Consider the following 20,865-nt stretch of genomic DNA (forward strand, 5'->3'; position numbering starts at 1 on the left):
AGACTGTGTGTTCCTTTGCCACCAGTGCAGACAATCTGCGTGAAGGAGTCAGGGAGCAAATCAGATGCCCTAATGAAAGCTGGTTCTGCTTTTTCTTCCACGCCGTAGCAAAAGTAGGAAGTCACGGCTTTTATTAAAACTGCACCTCACTGGGATGAGCTTTGAGAAACACCCAAAGCCAGTGCCCAGGAAGATGAGTCAGGAAGGCTGTGAGTTCTAAGCCAGCCTGGGGTATAGAGCAAGGCCCTGTCTCGAGGACAAACAGCTGTTTCAGAGCCATGACCAACAACAGCATCGGGACTTCCAAACCCGATGTGCTAATTCCCTAAACAGCCCGCTGTGCTAATTCCCTAAACAGCCCGATGTGCTAATTCCCTAAACAGCCCGATGTGCTAATTCCCTAAACAGCCCGCTGTGCTAATTCCCTAAACAGCCCGCTGTGCTAATTCCCTAAACAGCCCGATGTGAAGACGACGTTTCTAGAGAGAGCCAGTGTGGCAACTGGCTAAAACATCGGGTAGAAAAATCTAAAGGAGCCACCGAACCCCTCAATTCTGTCTTATAACGGTTTGAATGTCAGATATCCCACATGGGGCTTATTGCTTTTATGTCTGGACCTTTGGTCCCTATCTGATGGCTCTGTTTCGGAAAGGTCATGGAGCGTTTACAAGGTAGAGCCTCGACAAAGGAAGTGTTGGGGTGGGGCGCTTGGGGAGTTCACAGCCTGGCCTGTCTCTGTCTTCTTGGCTTCCTGACTACGGATGCAGTTAGGACCTACCACCTCACACTAACACCAGAGAGTATCCTCTCAACTACTGACCTGAAGAACACCCTTCTCTTCTCACGATACTTTTCTCGGGTATTTATCACCAGCAACGAGAAAAGAAACACATATTTTGATCTAATCTTTAAAATCAAACTGAACTCAAAGAATCCACTCCTTGGTCTCACTATGTAGCTCTGGCTGTTCTAGAACTCACTACGCCGTCGATCAGGCTGGCCTCAAACTCACAAAGAGCTCACCTGCCTCTGCCTCTGGAGTGCTGGAATTAAAGGTGCATGCCACCAGCACGCACAGCCTAACACATCAAACTTCAGAGCAGAAATGGCAGCCCTGCGGACCTTGACCTTGCCTCGTTTTATCTTCCCCATACTCGGTGATCACAGATCTTGTTTGCATTGATTCTGACTTTTTCAAAATGTTGTATGGACATATGATTTGATTACTGGATTACTGGCGCCTTCTTAGACTTCACGCCAGTGACTCACCCTAGCCAGTCTACCCACCCCTTCCCAGCATTCCCACGGCACAGACTGTGGCATCGAGGACCAGGGAGGAAGGCTTCCTCCTCTCTAAGTCCTTCAAGCCATCATGCTCACTGAATCAGTATCGCGACGTCCCTCCCAGCACGAGGGCACCCAGCAGAGGACGGACATGAGTGTAGGCGGGAGGAGAACACACTGCGAGACAGGCAGCCAGCATCAGGATACATGTAAGGAAAGCACACGAAGCAATGAGAGCCAGGTGTAGCTGTGTGCTCATTCCAGAGGCACTTGACATGGGCTTTATTGTGTACTAACTTTTAAAGGTAATTAATAATTATCACAATCACTAACAAGACAGTACCAAAACAGTGGCCCACGCACAAGATGTGAAAGAATTATTAATGGGGCAAAATTAATACAAATCAGCCTGTTCATGGTGCACCGACAGGAAGAATGCAAGACGGCTTTTATTGTCAGAGACAATGCCTGGCAGATACAATCAACGGGGTGGGAAAGCTCAATGAGTAAAGCTTCTGTACGACAGAGAAAGCCAAAGAGCCCAGGCATGAGGCAGGGGAGTCCTGGCACGGAGGTCTGGTAAGAGCACTGAGTGATCCTTGAAGGTGAAGCCTGGATTTACCCGCCAAGGAGTGCTGCATACAGCCGGGAGAGGGGGGAGGACAGAGACAAAGAGAGACAGAGATAAGACAGAGAGACAGACAGACACAGACAGACAGACAGACATACAGACAGACAGAGACAGAGAGACAGACAGAAAGGAAGGGAGGGAGGGAAAGAGGAAAGGAGGGAGGGAGGGAGGGAGGGAGGGAGGGAGGGAAGGAAGGAGGGGTACTGCAGTCAGCAGGGCCGGAAGGGAAGAGCCATCTGAATAACCTTCTTAAATCAGATAGGATTTAGACTTTGCTCTGCTGGGTTTTGGTCTTGCTTTGGTCCAGTGTTTCCTCGCCATACTCCACCCCCAGGATGGTGATATATATCACCATATATTACTTATTATTTTAGCTCCACTGTATGCTCAAAGAATGTGATCTCTGCCTTTTGATTTTTATTTTACAGGGTTAAAGAGCTGGGCCTTTAAACACTGCTGCGACGACGGGGACTTCTGAGGTTGGACAGATGCATTTTTCATTATCCCAGGGCTACAAGTGGAAGGCGGTGGCTGGACTGGGGAAAGCCCTCAGTTACCGCTCTAGCATCCTGCCTCTCTGCCTCCGGACATGGTGATGAAGACCTTGAACCTGTAAGCAAGCCCTAATTAAATGCTTTCTTTTTTTTAATTTATCATTTATTTTATATATGTGAGTACACTGTAGCTGTCTTCAGACACACCAGAAGAGGGCATCAGATCCTATTCCAGATGGTTGTGAGCCACCATGTGGTTGCTGGGAATTGAACTCAGGACCTCTGGAAGAACAGTCAGTGCTCTAACCACTGAGCCATCTCTCCAGCCCTAAATCCTTTAAGAGTTGCCATAGTCATAGAGTTTCTTTATAGAACAGTATCTAAGATGAGTCCTAAGATGTCTTAAGAGTCCCCACTGAGGACTGCTCAAGAACTATCTCCACAGTAGAAATCAGATCTCTGGTTTTAAATCTCTCTGTACTTCCTTGTTTTAGAAACCCAGTCCAGCCCTCAGGATCAGCCTCAGCCACGGGGACAGTGTCTGCTTTTTGCCCTGGCACCCAAATTCCAACACCGGGTCACTGTGAAGCGGGTGCTACTGCCCCACATATGGTCAGGAGCAGAACCTGTGTGTGATCCTTGCTCACCCTCCGTGTCAGACGGGCAAAGGGAGCAGCCGGCCGTGCACGCCAAGCACCAGGGCTTCGGGCCACCAGCAGCCGGCGCAACACAGAGCTGACTAAAAGCCTGGTGCTTGCTCTGAATGAGCGGCTCAGGACTAGGTTCTTGATGACAACAGGACTCAAGCCAAAGAGGACCAATAGAATTCAAGTGTCAAACCTGTAGCCAATTCTCTTCCGTGCTTTTAAACAAACATAATTTTGCAAGTCTAGATAGGCAAGGAGATCAGCTCAGCATCACATTGCTAATGTATGTGGATCTTCAACTCCAAAAATAATCCAGGATTCTTAGGTTCTGGCTTTTTCAATCAGTGAAGTCCACGCAAATATCCCCTAATCGGAAAAATGACAAAAAACGGAAAAACCTGAAATACACTGTAGCCCCAAAATTTCAGACAAGGAATATTGAAATAGTTCATTAGGCCCATCTAGAAAGATGTTTCAGAAACAACAACAGCAGCAACACACTTTGGCAATGGCATACTTGGCTTCGAGGCCACCAAGACCTGACCCTAACAGAGTCAGCCAGCAAGGACTCGGTCTGCTTTTCTCATGTTAACCTGCAGGGGGCAGCAAATCACAGGTATTAAACTTTAAAGGGGCAGGTTATTAAGATCCTCACCTGGGGCAGAAAAATATAGACACAGCAGAAGACCCAAGCAGGAGATGCTCAAATCACAAGCCAACTATACAATCGTCTCTTATCTCTTAAACGACCAGCCGAAGCTGGTCCACCAGGAGCTCTGTCCGAACCTGAGCTAAGAGGTCCACAGTCAGTCGGTCACTTACACAATGCACTTTGGTGACGTCATAGGGATTTCTTATCACCACTTAGATGAGAAAAGAGGCTTGAAGAGGCTGTGCAGTCATCCAAGTCACACACCCATGCAGGAGACACAGTTGGGGTTTTTGCAACCCAGACAGTCGAATTTGAAAGGAGACACTCCAAGTCACTGATCTAAAAACAAAACTCAGAAGCCAAAGGCAATGCCCCCCCCCATCTGGTAGCCATAGTAACGCTACAAAACCGCGAACAAGGTCAACGGCAGTCTCCATTCCGACCCTTTCCCCAGTCCTGAACACACATTGTGCCTTAAATAGATTGCTAGTGCCAGCTTATCTTCTATACGTTCCTGCGTGTACTTAGTATGGGAGAACCATCTAGCTAAGGGAAGGAAACATAGTGCTTTCTCATGCAAGTCACAAGCATGAGAAATGAGACTCCTGCAAACAGTCAACAAACTGTGTTCTCTGACTGTAACGCTCTTTCCTTAAAATCCAATAGAAAGCAATTTTCAATGACAATATGACCAATGCCCATCAGGTTTTTCACGGCCGTCACCATGAGGGGACATTGACAGCAGCCTCTGTTTGACCAAACGTTAGTATCTAGCTCCTCTCTCAGGCCATCTTCATACTTCTTTGTAAAATCCAGTTTGAGCAAACAAACCTACTAAGTCCGTTTGAGCCGAACCCCCATCCTTAATATCTGACACACACACACACACACACAGCCCCTCCCCCCGCTCCATACCTGCAGGTCCCCCAATGTCCCCACCCCCATGTGATATCTCGTCTTCCTGCCTAAGCGTCTTTTACTAGAATCATTTTTATTCCTTAAGAAATGTTCCACAGAAGCAAATTAGCAGAATTAAATCAACATCTAATAAGAGCAGTGATTTCTATAGAAAACTAAGGTCCTCCAAGGCTGCACAGTTTCCCTGCAGTCAGACCAGACTGAAACTTGAGGGTCTTTCTGATTCTACACACTTGCAGGCTCCTCACAGTTCGTCTTGGGTACCAGAACGCAGGGCAGGGCAGAGAGCCAGGACTAATTCTGTCTCCATGGGAGCTTGTGTGTGTCTCTGGTGGAAGTCAGCATCTGCAGGATTGAATCCAGGTGTCTAGATGCTGGGTTTACTGATCGTCTAGCTACTCCCTTAACTGTCTAATGAACTGGATCGTCCTTCCATTCTCAACACCAACCAGGGATCCCAGGTACGGTTAGTGTGGAGGCGTGGCCAGGGTATACAGCTCATCTACAAAGTCCTTCCAGCAGCGGGGTAGTCAGTAGCACGGGGACCAGGAAGCTACACACTGCCCAACAGCCGGCTGGAGGCAACGGACCGCATGTCACCGTTGCGTGCTTGTGTGGGCTTCATCCTATAGTCCCAACGACGAGGCTAGGTCACCACTGAGAATCAGGAACCTGGGCTTCGGTGGCATAGATCATCCCAGAACATTTTACAGATAAACAGTCACAGAGACATCCTGAATGAAGAACAGCGCGGGTCAGACAGCACATATGGGTCGCTTTTAGAGAGACCTCACCTTTCTTTAAAAAATATGCAAGTGTATTACAGCCATCACACACGACCCAGTCCATCTTCAATAAGCACAGAGTTTAAAGTCTTAAGAGCAGGAAGGGGAAGGGCTGATTTTTTTTTTTTTTCAGTTAAGTGGCGACATTTAACATCCCTGTGGAAATAACTTTTGAAAATGTTAGGATCTGAAGTGCTCAGGTTTGCCGAATCGCCTTCAGTGAGCCCGTGAGGAGGGCAGGACCGGTTGGTTGGAGCATGGCAGAAATCTGAGCTCAGAGGTGACGGGAGGTCGGATAGGCAGCCGGCCAACAGCAGAAGAACCTGTTCAGGCTCAGCCCTGAACATGGTGCCACTTCCAGACTCTAAAGCCCTGGTCTCACTTCCTTATCATATCACCTCAGAGCTCATGCTGCCCACAGCACAGCAAATCTTAGCATTCTAGCTTAGACACATGTAGCTAAAGGGTTAAAATGGGTTTCTTGCTCTGCCCAGAGATAACGACTCATCCACCACACAGCCCATTAATTTCAGCCAAGAGCATAAATCTCACACGGGGACACTGTCTCGCTTGATCTAGCCCATGCTGGCATCAATGACTACAAACTTGCACCACAAGGCCTAACTTACAGGCTTTCAGCTCCTGTGATCCGGTCAAGAACAGCTGTGTTAGCATGCTGGAGTTTCTGGTCATGAAATGGAAGGGTACAGCCGGGTGCCCCAACCTGGACCCCCACACAAATGGTTGGCTCTCTGACTTCACCTCTGCCCTTTATTCTGATGAAGACTGCTTCCCCTCAAGATTCCCTACTGCAACTATGACTAACAAGTTAGCCATTCATATACTTCTAGATCTGAAAAAGAATTCTAAAGCCAGGTATAGAAATGCACTCCTCCAATCCACACACTCGGGAGTCGCAGGCAAGTGGATCTCTGTGAGTTCGAGGCCAACCTGGTCTACATAGTGAAATCTAGGCCAACCCAGGATACATAGTGAAAGCCTATCTAAAAGATTTAGAATAATTTCATTTAAACATATCTCTGTACAATACACAGATAAGAACGCTGGAGGGATGACTTTGAACAACAACCAAAAGCAGTGAGCTATAAGACGTTGTGACAATGTCTGAGGAAACCATACCTTTGGGCGAGCAGTCTCTGAGATCCTGTGGCTGTTCAGGAACGTGCCCCGAATAAATGAATTACAAGAATTCCACAGGTGAGTGGAAAGAACAATTCTGATTCTGCTGCCGACTTGACTTTCTTGAGTCTTTTTCTTCTGTGCGTTGCTTTTTATTCTTTTCATTTTAGAACAGATACTAGATGTTGCTTACAGCTCCCAACTTACTGTGAGCTCTACCCAAAGACAGCTGCTATTTCCAAAAGTGCGTGCATAAGTACACGGAGAGATCATGCAGGTGTGCAGCTATCCTGGGAAGCTCAAAGGTACTCTACAGCCACACTTCTGCCCCTCCCACTGCCTATCAGCCTCCTGAAACAACGCACCCGAGGAACTGGATTTGCTGCTGCTGTGGAATTCTTATGGTGGGGAAAGGCTGAGAGCCTGGTTCCTGCCAGAGGAGAATTTGCCTCCCAGGAAGATTTTACGAGAACTGACAACTTGCAAGGACAGAATTGAAACAACAGTGATTTCACAGTGGCTGGGCAGTGGCGGCCAAGGCCATACCCTAACAGGAACGATTAGCTGTGCATATCTCTCACCTGCAGTGTAAAACGTAAAACTCACACGCCAAACCCCTGAAGCTGGGGGAGTCACGAGACTGCATGTGTTCTAACCCATTTGGCAACACTGGATGAACCACGCGTCATCATGTCTGTTGGGATGAGGACGGATGCTAAAGCCTAGCTTGTTAATGCTTCAGGGCTCAGTCTCTGACTCACACAGCTAGGCCACAGCAAAGGCGAACACAGCCTCTGGACACTAGAGGTCAGTAGTAGCCTCACAACCAAACCAATGCAGGGGACATCTGCCCCAGGCTAAAGATTAGGAACCTAAAGCACCTGAAGATCTGAACAAAAGAGACACTTGCCCTCTGAAGGTGCCATCTTCAGAAGATGGTGCCAGGAACAGAAACAAGGACTGTGACTGTGGAGAGCTGAGTCCCCAAAGGCTCCCCCACCCCATGATTAGCTCATAGTGAGAAGAATAAAACCCTGGGGCAAAATGAACTGGGTAATTGTGGCCAAAGTGACCAGGAACAAAGGAGGCTAAAGAAATGACCCGTTTCATTTGGCAGAAGATCCAGGAAGTTCAAGAGCAGAATTGAGTGATGTCAGGGTCACTGAGGAAGAAAGGAGACAAAGCAGGAAGGGACATGGTAACCAGGTGAAGATGAGGTGGTGTGGATGCCATAGAAGCTGTCATTGCCTGTGCCTCACTCGGGGACACACACACACACACACACACACACCACACACACACACACACACACACACACACCGGCAACACACATTCATTGGTCCAAATGCCTGGTTGCCCTCTTCCTGGAAACAGTCCTCATTAAATCTTTGATCTTTCAAGGCGGCAGGGTCATCTTTAAAAGTCTCCAGTTACTTCAGAGCATCTCCCCTTCCTCCCTCCAAACACCACATAACTGATAGCCGAGACCATCCACTGACGACACAGAGGTTGGCTGTGGAGAAACTGGGGGTCGGGGGGAGCTGGAGAGGAGCCTCCGCCCACTATCATTAAAAGTCCTCTCTGTGGATAGAGTTCTCTGGTTTTCATTTGTAAATGACAGGTGAAGTTGTTCTTTAAGATCCCCACAATCATAAAAGACCTGTAAGACTCAGCACTTCCCTAAAAGAACAGGGTTGACACAGGAGAAAGCAAAGGAGCCGCAGCCTGACTTTTCACTCTGTTTCAAGGTGTAAATCTGACAGCATTAAGTACAAGAGTATCTTTGTTTTCCTACCAGACCTGGGGATTGAACCTGGGCCCTTATGTTTGCTAGGCAAGACTCCACCACAAAGCTGTAACTCCAGCCCAGCTGTCAGATTATTTGCAATGCTCATTTCCCAAGTCACTAGCAGAAGCAAGGTTGCTAAAGGGCCTGTCTCTTCCTGAGTCTTGGTGGAAAATTAAGAGGAAGAGACTCCACATGAACAGTAGCCAGGAGAGTAACCCCACAAGTGCTCCCAGAACAGAAAGGTCAGTGACAGTTGCCAACTTAATACAGGTGGTGTTGACAGCCACCTGCAAAGAAGGGGATACAATATCCATATCCCAGTGGCACATCAAAACAAAACAAAGGACCGACCGACAAGACAGACAAACAACAAAACCTGACAGTAAGAACCCTGACCATAAAGATATGCTTGGATGATCAGCCTGTTCTGTCTCCAGCTTCTGGGACGGAGCAGACAGGTAGAATGTTCTAGGCCCTGTGTTGATACCCAGCATAGTATAAGGTAAATCACTAGTTTGGAATTGAAAGACTGCCCAGTTAGTGCCAGCTAGGCTAACCAGACTCAGGCACACCCAACACCCCTCCTATGTCAATGTTCTCACATATGTAAAGATGACCAGACGTGTCCTCCGGTGACAACTCCACTCAGTCACTTGTTCAACAAACACTTGCTTTGCTGTATTTGTATTTATGGTGGTGGTGGTGGTGGTGAAGGTCTGTGACAGTCTAACTACTGTAGTCAAGGCTGGCCTCAAAACTAGTCTTCCTGACTCAGCATCCCATGATTCTCCTGCCTCAAATGCCAAGATACATTAATGTCATAGGCTTGTATTCCAGATGCCAACACATATCACACATCCATGTTTTCAAACTGAACTGTAAGAGCCACTTAGCAGGGGTATTGCTGAGCACAACAGAAAAGGGGGGGGGGTTCTAGAAAAGTACCAAAGGGTAGGCAGGCACACTGCATTTTCATCCCTGATGAACCCTTCTCCCTTTCCGCCCCGGCTGTCTTGCCCATCAACTGAGCCTCACGGTTTTCACCTTCCGCCCAGTGATGGAGTTTGGATACAATTCAAAGGATACTGCTTGTTTAGATAAGCGTTCCTTGCCTTTGAGCATACCTTCTTACATCAGTCTCTGCCTGCACAAGCTACCCAAGTATTCAGAAAGTAAACACTGGCCAGGGGGTGGTGGTGCATGTCTTAAACTCCAGCACCTGGGAGGCAGAGAGTTCGGGTCTCGGAGTTCAAGGCCAGCCTGGTCCACAGAGTGAGTTCCAGGACAGTCAAAGGTACACAAGAGAAAAGCTGTCTCCAAAAACAACAGAGGGAGGGGCAGAGGGGAGAGAGGGAGGGGGAGAAGGAAGAGAAGGATGGTGGGAGGGAAGGAGTACACGCTGGCCAAACTCCAGATTAACTTTTAAGTAGACGCTCCAAGTCCCTCCCTCTTTTCAATCACAGACTTCATTAACCCACCACCCCAAAGCATACTCACCCACACCTGCTCAGCTCTGACTGAAGACTGGAAGGTGGCCACGCTCTTAACTAGGAAAGCAGGTGGGGGTGAAGAGCAGCAGGGGAGAATTAAAAGATTCGGGCATTTTTCCTGGGCCCTGCTGGGAGTCCTGCCACTCTGGCAGCTCTCAAAGCTTTATTGACAGCTCCACCTTCCCCACCGTGGGCCCTGCCCTGATCCACAAGTCCACACACTAGATCATCCCTCCTTTTAAGTGCTGGGTACCGGGGAAGCCACGGCCCATCTGGGTTACAGACAAGGGAAATGAGAAAAGGAGAAGAGAAGCTTCCCCCATGCCCGTCTCCCAGCAGACATTACTGACAGCTGTCAGCTTCTAGGGGCCAGCTGTGACTGTAGCCTGTAACTGTCAACACTCGTAGGTTTCTGAAAATCCAAACTTGACCTCGGAGGTGGCCACTGTGGGCAAGAGTGTCAGCCCGCAGCTGAGTTCTGCAAACGTCCAAACCCCTGGCAGGTTGGAGAAGAGGTGCCACAGTCTGTCTTTTACTGTCTTCTAGGTTTCCCAAGCCCCATTGCTTAGAAAGAACAAAATGTAACCAATTCTTCACAGTAAGGAAATCATTAACTTCTTCTGGGAAAGCCAAGTTGCTTCCTTGACTCCTGAAAGGAGTTCGCGGAGCCTCTCCTCGGCAGGCAACAGAATCCTTTCTGCAAGCTGACAATGAGGCTGTCCCCAGCTCAGACTGTCCTCCCCAGGTTCCTGTCTTGTGAACAGATCCGTGCCACATACCAGAAACAACTGCTTCCAAAGGTATGGCGACTTTTCACTTTTCCTTTCCAGAAACTCTGGGTATGGGTATTTGTCTAAATGGCTCCTGGTCTTCCAAAGAAAAATCCAGGCCAAAAGTCACCTTGCTAATTGTGATATTATTATATCACACTCACCAGGCCCTGAATGTGGTGAATTTTTTGAATGCCCAAGCATCCTTTACCAAGCCATAACCTAGGCAGATTTTAACTGTACATGCTATCTGAACCCAAGACCTCCCCACTTGCCTTCACTGCACACACAGAAATGGTGCCAACTTTCAAATCCAATGCCCAACTCTAGTTAACAACTAAAAATACCTCTCTGTGTTGAACCAGTTAGTCAGACCGCAGCGGCACCTCTGGGCTCTGCACACCTTCACGCTAACCTGAAGCCACGTGAACCCCGAGTTACATCTGGGTCTGGTCAGAGTAAAGAGAACTAACTCCGCGACATCAATAGTTACCAGCGTTCTGCGTGGGTGAACCAGGCGGCGACGCGTTCCCGCTCGGAGAGAGGTACAGGTAGTTCTTGTTCACTCCGGAATCAAAATCAAACGGGGACTGGTAATCCTCATACAAGTCCATGTCTCTGCAATCCATTCCGGATGAAGGCAGAGAGCATGGCACTACAGCAGCCCGAAATTACTACTCCTCAGGCCGGGGACCCCTGGCCTGAGGTCCTTCTGACCTGTGCAGCCCAGGTGAGAAAAGGAACCGGTGCTTAAAGTCCCGCCCAGCTCCGGTGGTGTGGCCTTGGCTCCCAGCAAGCCGCCCTGCAGTGGCTCCGCCCACCACCCTTAGGAGGGCCCTAGTTGCCACCTGTTGCCAATGTCATCGGACAAAGAACAACCTGGGCAGAGGGAGTGGCCTTTCCTCTGTACACAAAGGAGGGCCCCCACTCTGCAACCCCATTCAGATGTACTAACATTAGATAGTGACAGGGAGATTGTTTAAAATACATTTTTTTAGAACGGTCAGCTGACCACAGCCTCGCCTGGACAGACTTAATCTTCTAGGACAGGGAGGATTATCTGTCAGTAATCTCCCAGCAAATGCCATCTGGGTGGTACTTTTCTTGTGCTCTATATTACTACAGGATTCAGAGAGCTTGGCATCCCGTGTTAGCAACCAGCCTTCTAAACATAACATGATACGAAAATAAAGCTAGACCCATCATCGCCTTTTTTCCTAAAGTGGAATCCGAATGACTGTCAAAAAAAAAAAAAAAAAAAAAAAAAAAAAAGTAATCTGACTCCCTTTGGAAGAATGGTGTTTTTCTCGAACCAAAAACACATGAAGCAGCTTGAAGGTGCAGCTAGCTCTCACTGTGCTCCCCTCTAGTGCTTGCACCTTTGTTTAAGCAAAGCCACGTATGCCCTGAGGGTTCTACAAAGAACTTGTTTCCTTTGGCACACCCACCAGGCAGAAAGGGAACCACAAAGAGCTTGCTTGTAAAAACTTCAATCACCAAGTTCATTTCCTCCATCACAGGCTTCTTAGTAGAACCTTCCCACACTCTCCAGAACCTTCCCGTGCTCTCTAGAACCTTCCCACGCTCTCCGTGACCTGTGCTGTGGCCCAACACTACTTGCAGGCCTTGGTAAACTACATTAAAAGGAAGAAATATAACAAACCAGGGATGGCTACTCATGCCATAATCACAATACCCAGAAACCTGAGACAGGGGGATTGCCATGAAGCTAGCTTGGACTACAGTGAGAGACACCCCCTCCCTCATCTCAAAAACACAAAATAACTGAATTAACACGTACAAACAAATAATTGTGTGCTACCTTTTCAAGTCTCAATAGATAATCTCTGGAATATATTTATAATCTCCGAAATATAAGGCCTGAACTTTTTATCGTAGTGTCTATGTGTGGGCTTGGGTGCATGTCAGCAGGGGTCAGAACAGGCTGATGAGCCCCCTAGAACTGGAGTAACAGGCAGCTATGAACCACTGTATGAAGTCAGGGATCTGAACCTGGGTCCTCTGTAAGAGCAGTAAGCAATCTTAACCCTGTGCCATCTCTCCAGCCTTCAGAAGCAAAATGATTAAATGATTAGCAAAAATTCCAGTGTATGACTAATGTACAAAAATCTCTACGACGGTCCACATTGATCTCAATGTATGACTCTCTTTGGTTAGTCTCATGTAATGCCTTTGTCTGACAGAACTTCCTGAGCATTTATATTTAACAAAACTATCTATAGTTTCCTCCCTAAAGATACCAAGATTTTGGCAGTTACAAAAGCTGTTTAATCTAACAACGAATGATCACAGGCAGGTACCACAGCTCATACTTCAAATCCCAGAACCAGAGAAGCTGAGGCAGGACGGACTACCATAGCTCGGGCTACGTCGTGCAGCCCGGTACAGAAGGGAAAATGATTCTGCTTTCTTTCAAAAGTCGGGTTTTCTATGGTCCACCATGTCCCTCAGTCAGACAGGACCCAGTCAGAGCTAAGTCCCTGGACTAAACGCTGGTGGGAAGGCATCTGTCCACCGCCCCTCTGGCTTCCCTTCCTGGATCCACGGCTGTTAAGAGTTACCTAACTCGGCCACAGACACACGTTACAGCCTCTGCTGACATCCACGCTGCATCCTGTACCCAAACTGCTGTGCTGTATCTCCTGTAGCTGACACCATCCATCCATCAGACCTCTTCCCCGAAGTCCTAGTCCCTCCCATCCCTTCCCCATTCACGGCACGCACGTGTAAAGCAGCCGTCTGCCAGCCAGACCTCATGGCTACAGCCTCCCACCCAAGTTTCTGCTGGCCCTACCCTGAATATGGGGCTTCTCATATTAACAGGCTTATTTTCAAATGTGAGGGCTAAGAATCTAAGTAACTGTCTAAAAGTCTGACCTGTCTACCTAAGCCTTTAAGGTCAGTGTCGGGAGTCCCAGCTCTGGGGAACAGACCCCGTTCCTATCTGCGGGGAGACCCAGTTCTGAGAAGTGTGAGGACATCCAAGCAGCCCCAGAAAAGGCACGGGTGGGTTCCTGCAATGGCAGGCTTGAGGTCTGGATAACAGAGGGGGTGGGGGCTAAAAAATATATAAAAGAACAGAAATGTAACTTGGGAATCTACCAATAAAAGACTCAGATGAGGAGCCTTTACATTTACCACTTTTATAAGAAACAAACTCAAGGATTTTGAAGTAGGCAACATACAAAGTAAATGTTGGGAGAAGGGGTGTGGCTGAGCAGAAAGCACTTGCCTGGCATACGTGCAGCCCTGGGCTTGATCATGGACAGACGGACGGATGGAAATGACAGACGGTAAGTAAAAGGCCCCTGTGGAGATGAAACGCACAGTGCAGTGGACGCAGACAGACAATAGGAAAGGACACTCAGAGAATCCCTAGGACCATCCAAACACGGAACAGAGAAGCCTCGGGACACAGCAGGTCTCATTTGTGGCTGAACTGGCCCAAAGGAGAGCTGGCCTTGTGTGACAGGTACCCCAGGCCTGACCTCACATGGATATGGTCAATAGTCCACGGAGAGCCACGCGCCCCCTCCTCCTTTCCCTGATCTGCCTGGAGCGTTCTTGTGGCCCCAGGATTCCCAACTCCTGCCTTGTCTGTGTCTTTCCCTTGAAGAATTCCCGAGCACTTATCTCGTGAGCTCTGAGAAAAGATTCTTATGTCTCAGATGTGGCCCAGATATACGGTGTTCGGAGGTGTGCCTAGGGGTAGCTGGCTGACCGGAACAGCCCCAGTCAATGCGTTACGGTGACCCCAACAAGTCTGCTCTGCTCTTAGGGTTGGAGCCAGTGGCAAGAGCCCTCGGGACTCACTTCCTCTTGCCCCACTTCCGTACAACTGTGTTTCAACCAACTTGATTTTCCCGGGTTTTTGTGTTGTTTGGATTTTGGGGTGCTACGGATCAAACCCACGAGCTTTGCACATACTAAGAACACACCCTATCACTGATCTGTGTCACCAGCCCTTGGTTGTTTTTGTTGTTGTTGTTGGTGGTGTTGGTGGTGGTGGTTTGTTTTTGAGCCAGGGTTTACCATATAGCACAGGATCTACACAAAGCACCCCTGCCAGGGCCTCCTGGGTACTTGGACTACAGGCCTGTAGCACCAAGTTTCTTGAACTAATCCTCCACTTGTCCTAGACAAATCTTCTCAGACTTGATTTTCCTCTATATTTTGCTTACCTTTTCTCTATATTTTGTACTTATCTGACTCACTTGTCAAGTTGTATTAATCTTTACGCTATAACACACCACATACATACAGAAGCTGCTCATTTTAAACCATACCTGACAAACATGAGCACCACACCAGCCTTCTGAGTGGATGATTTAAATGCTAACAGGAACCCATGTGTGCAGAAGAAAACACGGGTAGTAACATGACAACGGGAAAAATACATGTTTAGCATGGAACTTATCTTTTTAAGATTTTTAGTCTTATGAGTTGGTGTGTGTAAGAGTTTCTCTGCATGTATATTTGTGACCACGTGAATTTCTGGTGCCTGAGGAGGTGGTGAGCCTCCGTGGGAGTGCTGGGAACAAAATCAACTGCTCTTAACCAAATCTCCAGCCCCGAGGAAATAGTCTTGGTAAATTAGTGGTCAAGCAGTTTCCTTGCAGATGTGCTTCTTTTTATGTTACGTGTACCAGTGTTTTGCCTGCATGCATGTCTGTACACCACATGCATGCCTGCTGTCCACAGAGGCCAGAAGAGGGCACTGGATTCCCTAAACTGGAGTTGCAAAGGGAGGTGACCCTGGGTCTACCAGAAGAGCATTGCTCTTCTCTGAGCCATCTTTCCAACCCTGTCAAACCTGTTTTTTTTTGAGAGCAGGCCACATTGCTGGGTCCATATTTGCTTAACTGAAGAGTTAAGGAGAGGCACCGACCACAAGAGGCCGCGGTAACCTCAGACACTTGCTCATGCAGAGCAGCGCCTGCAGAGGGCGCCCAAGGACAGCGCAGAGATCCAACAGGAGTAGGCCCTAAGGTGAGCGCTCCAAGCAGAAAGGCAAGTAGGGCAAACCAGTATAAAGAAAATAAAGCTTCTGTCTGTTAGTGCATAAGAGAGCGTGTCAGAATCGTCCCTCCGTGTGTGAGTCACATACAAAGGGTATGACTTGAAAACTATGTCCAAATTGAGGAAGGTCTGTGGCAGGCCCCTGACAGGTGACAGTAGAGTGCCCATACACAAGAGAAAGCAGCCAGGGCCAACTCCAGCTAGCAGCTACCCGAGAGGAAGCCTTGACTTCCCAGTCCTTTGCCACTCAACTAGGGGGCACACGGTGGGAAATGTGTCAGAGGTAATCAACGTCACTTGCGGATGTCTATGCATGGTTCTATTGCTATGTTAGGGACCTGCAGCTCTGACAAAAGACCCAAGACTCTCAATTCTAGAGGAAAGAGTTTGGACTCATAGAGTTAGTGGACTCTTAGTGGGCCTGTGTCCGGGCAGAACATCCCGAAGTAAGGCAGTGGTAAAGGCGCGCTGCCCGGCTTACAGATGAAAGCCAGGAGGCAGAGAGAGAAATGCCTGGGGTCCCATGATCCCCTTGGAGGGCACACCCTCAATGACAGAAACTGTTCCAGTGAAGTGTTCAACACAAGAAGCCTTGGGGACACCCCAGAGCTGAAGCACTGTTGTTAACTGGCACACCATCTGGCCTGTGGCATGTTCACTCCCCACCAGCACCCCACAAAAGTGCCTGGAACGGCGGCTCTGTACTGAAAGGGGGTGAAAACCAGCCCATGGCTGTTAATGGCGTAGCTGAGGGTACAGTGCTCTCTGTGGTGAGATTATCGGGAGAGGTTTGCCTGCGCTGAATGTTTCCAGTTTGCTGAGTTTAAAGATCACTCAGCAGGAATCCAAAACCTCCATGCCAGGCTTGAGAGGGGAAAAAATGAGCCAGTGGACGCAACTGTCATTAGGGTAAACAAACTTGGGTGCCACTTAGACAGCTCTTCCTGGCAACCGGAGCCTCAGATGAAGCCTCCCCCACCTCAGGGGAGGAGTTTCTCAGAGCAGAGAGCAAGCACTTACTTAAGATTAAGGTCAGCCACAAACTTCAGTCAGCAGCAAGCTAAGAAACAGCAAACTGCTCCAAACCACTACAGATCACAGAAGTCTGGCTGGAGAAAATCCACAGCACGGCCTGTTGGTGCCCCGTTTCCCAGTAAGCCCAGCAGGTAAAGGCAGGAGGGCCAGGAATTCAAGGCACGCTCAGCAACATGGTGAACTTGTGGCCCACCGGAGTCACAGCAGGCCATCTTAAAACAAAGAGGTTAAATGAAAATACACAGGGCAAACTGCCACTTTCTTCTGGAATTTTATTTTTAAAAGTTTGATTTTTTTCACAGCATCTCTCTCTCTGAACCCGCTACTCTGGTATTTATTACTGTGAAGGCATTTATGACTTCCTCTCAGTTGTGCCTTTACTGAGTGAGTATTTATCTAACAGTATATTAGGTAGGCCTAATTTATTACAGAAGTCTCTTAGTATTAAAGACCACTGATGTTTGGCTCAGCGGGTCAAATGTTTGCCTTGAAAATATGATGGCCTGTATTTGTGCCCCAGAATCTTCATAAAGGTGGAAGGAGAGAGTAATTCCTGAAAGTTGTTCTTTGACCTCCACAGGCACACGCTTGTGTACATGCACATGTGTGCACACATACACACACATGTCCATTCATGAACAGTAATAATAACATTCTAAAAAAGAAAATCACTTTCCCAGAAAAAGTATCAAGAACTTGGCAGTCATATCATCCAAAGACAATGCTTTGTATGGCAATAATATTGCTTAATATACCTAAGAACAAGCCAATATCCTCTTATTCTTATGTACACAGCCAGACTACACTGCTAGTTCCTAGCAGCTAGATATGACTACACAAGTAGACTACATTACCCAGTATCCCCCGAAGAGCCAAATATGGCCATGTGATTACACAGCTTAGACTACATTTCCCAGTATCCCCTGAAGCTAGATGAGGCCATGTGTCCACACATCAAAACTACATTACCCAGCTTCCCTTGCAGCTGCCAGGTAGTAGGTTCTAGCCTAAAGAAAAAGTTATGTGTAACAAAGATTGTTTTTGAGCTTTTTGGAGAGTATCACTATAGCAAAATATAACGTAAGTCTACCAGCAGACATAAAGATTTTCGGTTAGATTTTGTAAATTTCTCGTCTAAAATGACCTTATCTCCCAGATGAACATCATGGTATTGGCTGCCCAAAAATATAAATGCCACTGAATCAGAGCAACACAGCTAGAACTGAAAGCATTGGGCTTCACACATTCTGCCACAGTATGAGATCACAACAGACAAAGTATCCTGGGCAGAGTTGCACACATCTTTAATCCCAGCATGTGGGAATCAGAAGCAGGAGCATCTCTTTGAATATGAGGTCAGTCTGCTCTACATAATGAGTCCCAGGACAGCGGGGGCGGAGGGAGAAGGGAGAAAATGAACAGAGAAAGTTCATTTCATGTCACCAGACAGAACAAAATAGTTCAGGGGGCTGGGGGGGAGCAACTGCGGTAAGTAGATGTACTACTAAGAGTTATAAACATCTCCCAGATTTATAGACAGTTCCTGGCAGAGCTGGTCAGGGCGTCACAGGGAAGGAGAGCAGCTGTCACCAAGAAAACAGATGTCGTGACCACCTGCTTCCTCCTACAGTCACGGTCCTAGATGTTTAACCAAAGGGGCTGGAAACGCCCACGCACACTAAAGCCACACTGTTCAAGGTAGCTTCAGTCACGGTCACCCTTGCTGCACAGAACAGTCAGATGAGCGATTAATATTCGTAATGATGAGCCGCAATGGGATATCAGTGATCACTGGAGAGACAGGGGGCCACCCAACAAATCATGAACAAATGTATGAAGGAACTGGAAACGGGCATTAGTAAGTGACATTAGCCAGTCATACTGTAACAGCCCAATATTCTCAAGAACCGAAACTATGGAGACCATAAAAAAAAACAAAAAGCAGTCCCGGTCCAGCTGCCTGCCAGGGGTGGGGAGACTGGAGGATAAGTAAGTGCTGGACGGAGTTTTAAGATGCTAAAGTTATTTTTACAGGATCCATACGAGAACTGTTGAGTCTGAATGTGAAGGACCCCATAGGCTCCTGTGGTTGACCACTTGAACTGGTGGAACCTGAAGCAAGTACCCCACATGTTGTCTTCCCAAAGACATCACCAAGCAGATCTGGGTGACCATGGTTTTCTTCAGGACAGCCGCCTCGTCAGGCCAGGCTGTCCTTTCCAAGTCTTGTCACATACACCACTTTACCTTCCTGGAAGCAGAGGTTCCTCCATCCTACCAATGGCTTCACCCATCTGTGCACAAAAGCGAGGCCTGACAGGGATTGTCCACCAACCCCTAAGTCTATCGGAGCGCCTCAGTGGAGACACCAAGGGCTCATGCCTCCTGAGGAGGAGAGAAGCCAAGGTGACATGCACGAACTCAACAAGCAGAGCAAGACAGCCAAGGTCTTGAGGTGTCCGTGATCAGAGAAGGGGGTCAGAACAGTAGGTCTGAGGGAAGGACCTTGGCTGCAGTGTGTTGGGTAGAGATGAAGGAACCCTGTTGCTAGGAAGACAAACACTGCACTCACTGACTGACTGGCGAGTTTGTTTTTATTGATGGTTGGCTAACTGGCTGCTAGCTTGGATTTGGTTGGATTTCGTTAGCCAAGACAGCATTTCTCCATGTAACCCTGGCCATCACGGACCTGGCTCTGTAACCAGGCTAGCCTCGAAGTCACAGAGATATGCCTCTCTGCCTCCTGAGTGCTAGAGTTAAAGCTATGTGCCACCAGGCTGATTTGGGTTTATTTGTCTTCTATGTCACCAAGGCTTCTCTGATTCCATGTAAACCAGAATTAACTCAAATCACAGGAATCTGACTCCATGTTCCCAGCAATGGAATGAGGCCCGCGCACGGCAGCCCCGGATGCATGCAGATATTCTAACAAGTTCTCTGTAGAGCGTAGACACAGATTAGTCCTGCGTGGCTACTGCGTCTCCATCCACAGCCTTTCCCGCCTTTATCGTTTTCTAAGAAGTCAGCAGAACCCAAACTGAGGGGAAAACCACACATAGCGTTTTCTTGTCTTCGAGAGCCTTCCTTACAGCAGCAAAGAATGCTGTTGACAGTATGTCCCTGAGGCCGATCCAGAGGACAGGTTCCAATGACACACTGCTCAAATCACGAAAACACACTGTCTGGCGAACTGCCCAACAGCGTCAAAAGAAGCTAAAAGCATTACTTACAGTAACAGCTAGGTGTGCTGGTTTTATGTCACCTTGACACAAGCTAAAGTCTTTCTGAGAGAAAAGAGCCTCAATCAAGAAAATGCTTTCGTAAAATGAGCTGTGGGCACTTCTGTAAGGCCCACAGTCTTAATGAATGACTGATGGGGGAGGGGCCAGCCCATTGTGTGTGGTGTCTCGCCACCTGAGGCTGGTGGTTCTGTAAGAAAGCAGGTTGAGCAGCGCCCTTCTCGGCCTCTGCATCAGCTCCTGCCTCCAGGTTCCAGCCCTACTTGAGTTCCAGTCCTGACTTCCTTTGAGAACGAACTGTGATTCAGAAGCTTTGGCCAACTAAGAATCCCTTCCCTCCCCTGCTCGCCTGGGTCATGGTGTTGCAACTCAGCAACAGTGACCCTGAGACAGCCGCTGGGGAACAGATACCAGCCTGCTTAAGAATGTGTTAGAGACAGGTCTGGTAGGACGCACCTGTCACCCTGTCATGGGGGCTGCCGAGGGAGTAGGAACAAAAAAGGTCTTGCTACAGACATAGTGAGATCCTGCCTTGAGGAAAGAGGACTTGGATCTTCATGCAAAAAGAAAAAGGGCTTTCCCAATTTACTGTATGTTTATTTTTAACTCTGTATATGGGGAAGGGCAGATGCTCAGCAGGCCACAGAGACCACGGGAGGGCCTCAGTTTCCCCCGGAGCTGGAGTTAGAAGTAGTTGTGGGCTGCCACAACTGGAAACTGAATCCAGGTCCTCTGTAAAGGCAGTAAGCACTTTAAGTAAAAGAGCTTCTAAGGCAAGTAATCCCCAAATCATAGCAACAGAAGGTATTATAGGCAGCCATTGAGAGTTAGAAGGGTTATAAAGAAACAGTGCGGTGGTTTGAATCAAGCCAACAAACTAGAGCGCTTAAGTGAGAGGAGCCGCCACCCAGAAAAACACCAAACCCTCAAAATGACTAAAGAATATCTGAA

At 48.1% G+C, this 20,865-nt stretch overlaps 1 protein-coding gene across 4 annotated transcripts in view; it reads right to left on the bottom strand.

The window, feature by feature from the left end:
- LOC308430054 (tumor protein D52) overlaps positions 1–20,865 on the bottom strand; it is a gene marked incomplete at its 5' end in the record, with an annotated part of 76,428 nt that overhangs the window by 18,118 nt on the left and 37,445 nt on the right. For 3 of the 4 annotated variants that reach the window (XM_080929155.1, XM_080929154.1, XM_080929153.1), the window contains one exon: positions 11,094–11,229. The exons of the other annotated variant lie outside the window; for it this stretch is intronic. In XM_080929155.1, coding sequence (XP_080785281.1) covers positions 11,094–11,229 — 136 coding nt within the window. Of the gene's footprint in view, positions 1–11,093; positions 11,230–20,865 lie in introns of those variants that run through there. 4 annotated transcript variants of the gene reach the window in all.

This window comes from Micromys minutus (genome assembly GCF_963924665.1).
Source record: "Micromys minutus genome assembly, chromosome: 15".
In the NCBI taxonomy this organism is placed as follows: Eukaryota; Metazoa; Chordata; class Mammalia; order Rodentia; family Muridae; genus Micromys; species Micromys minutus.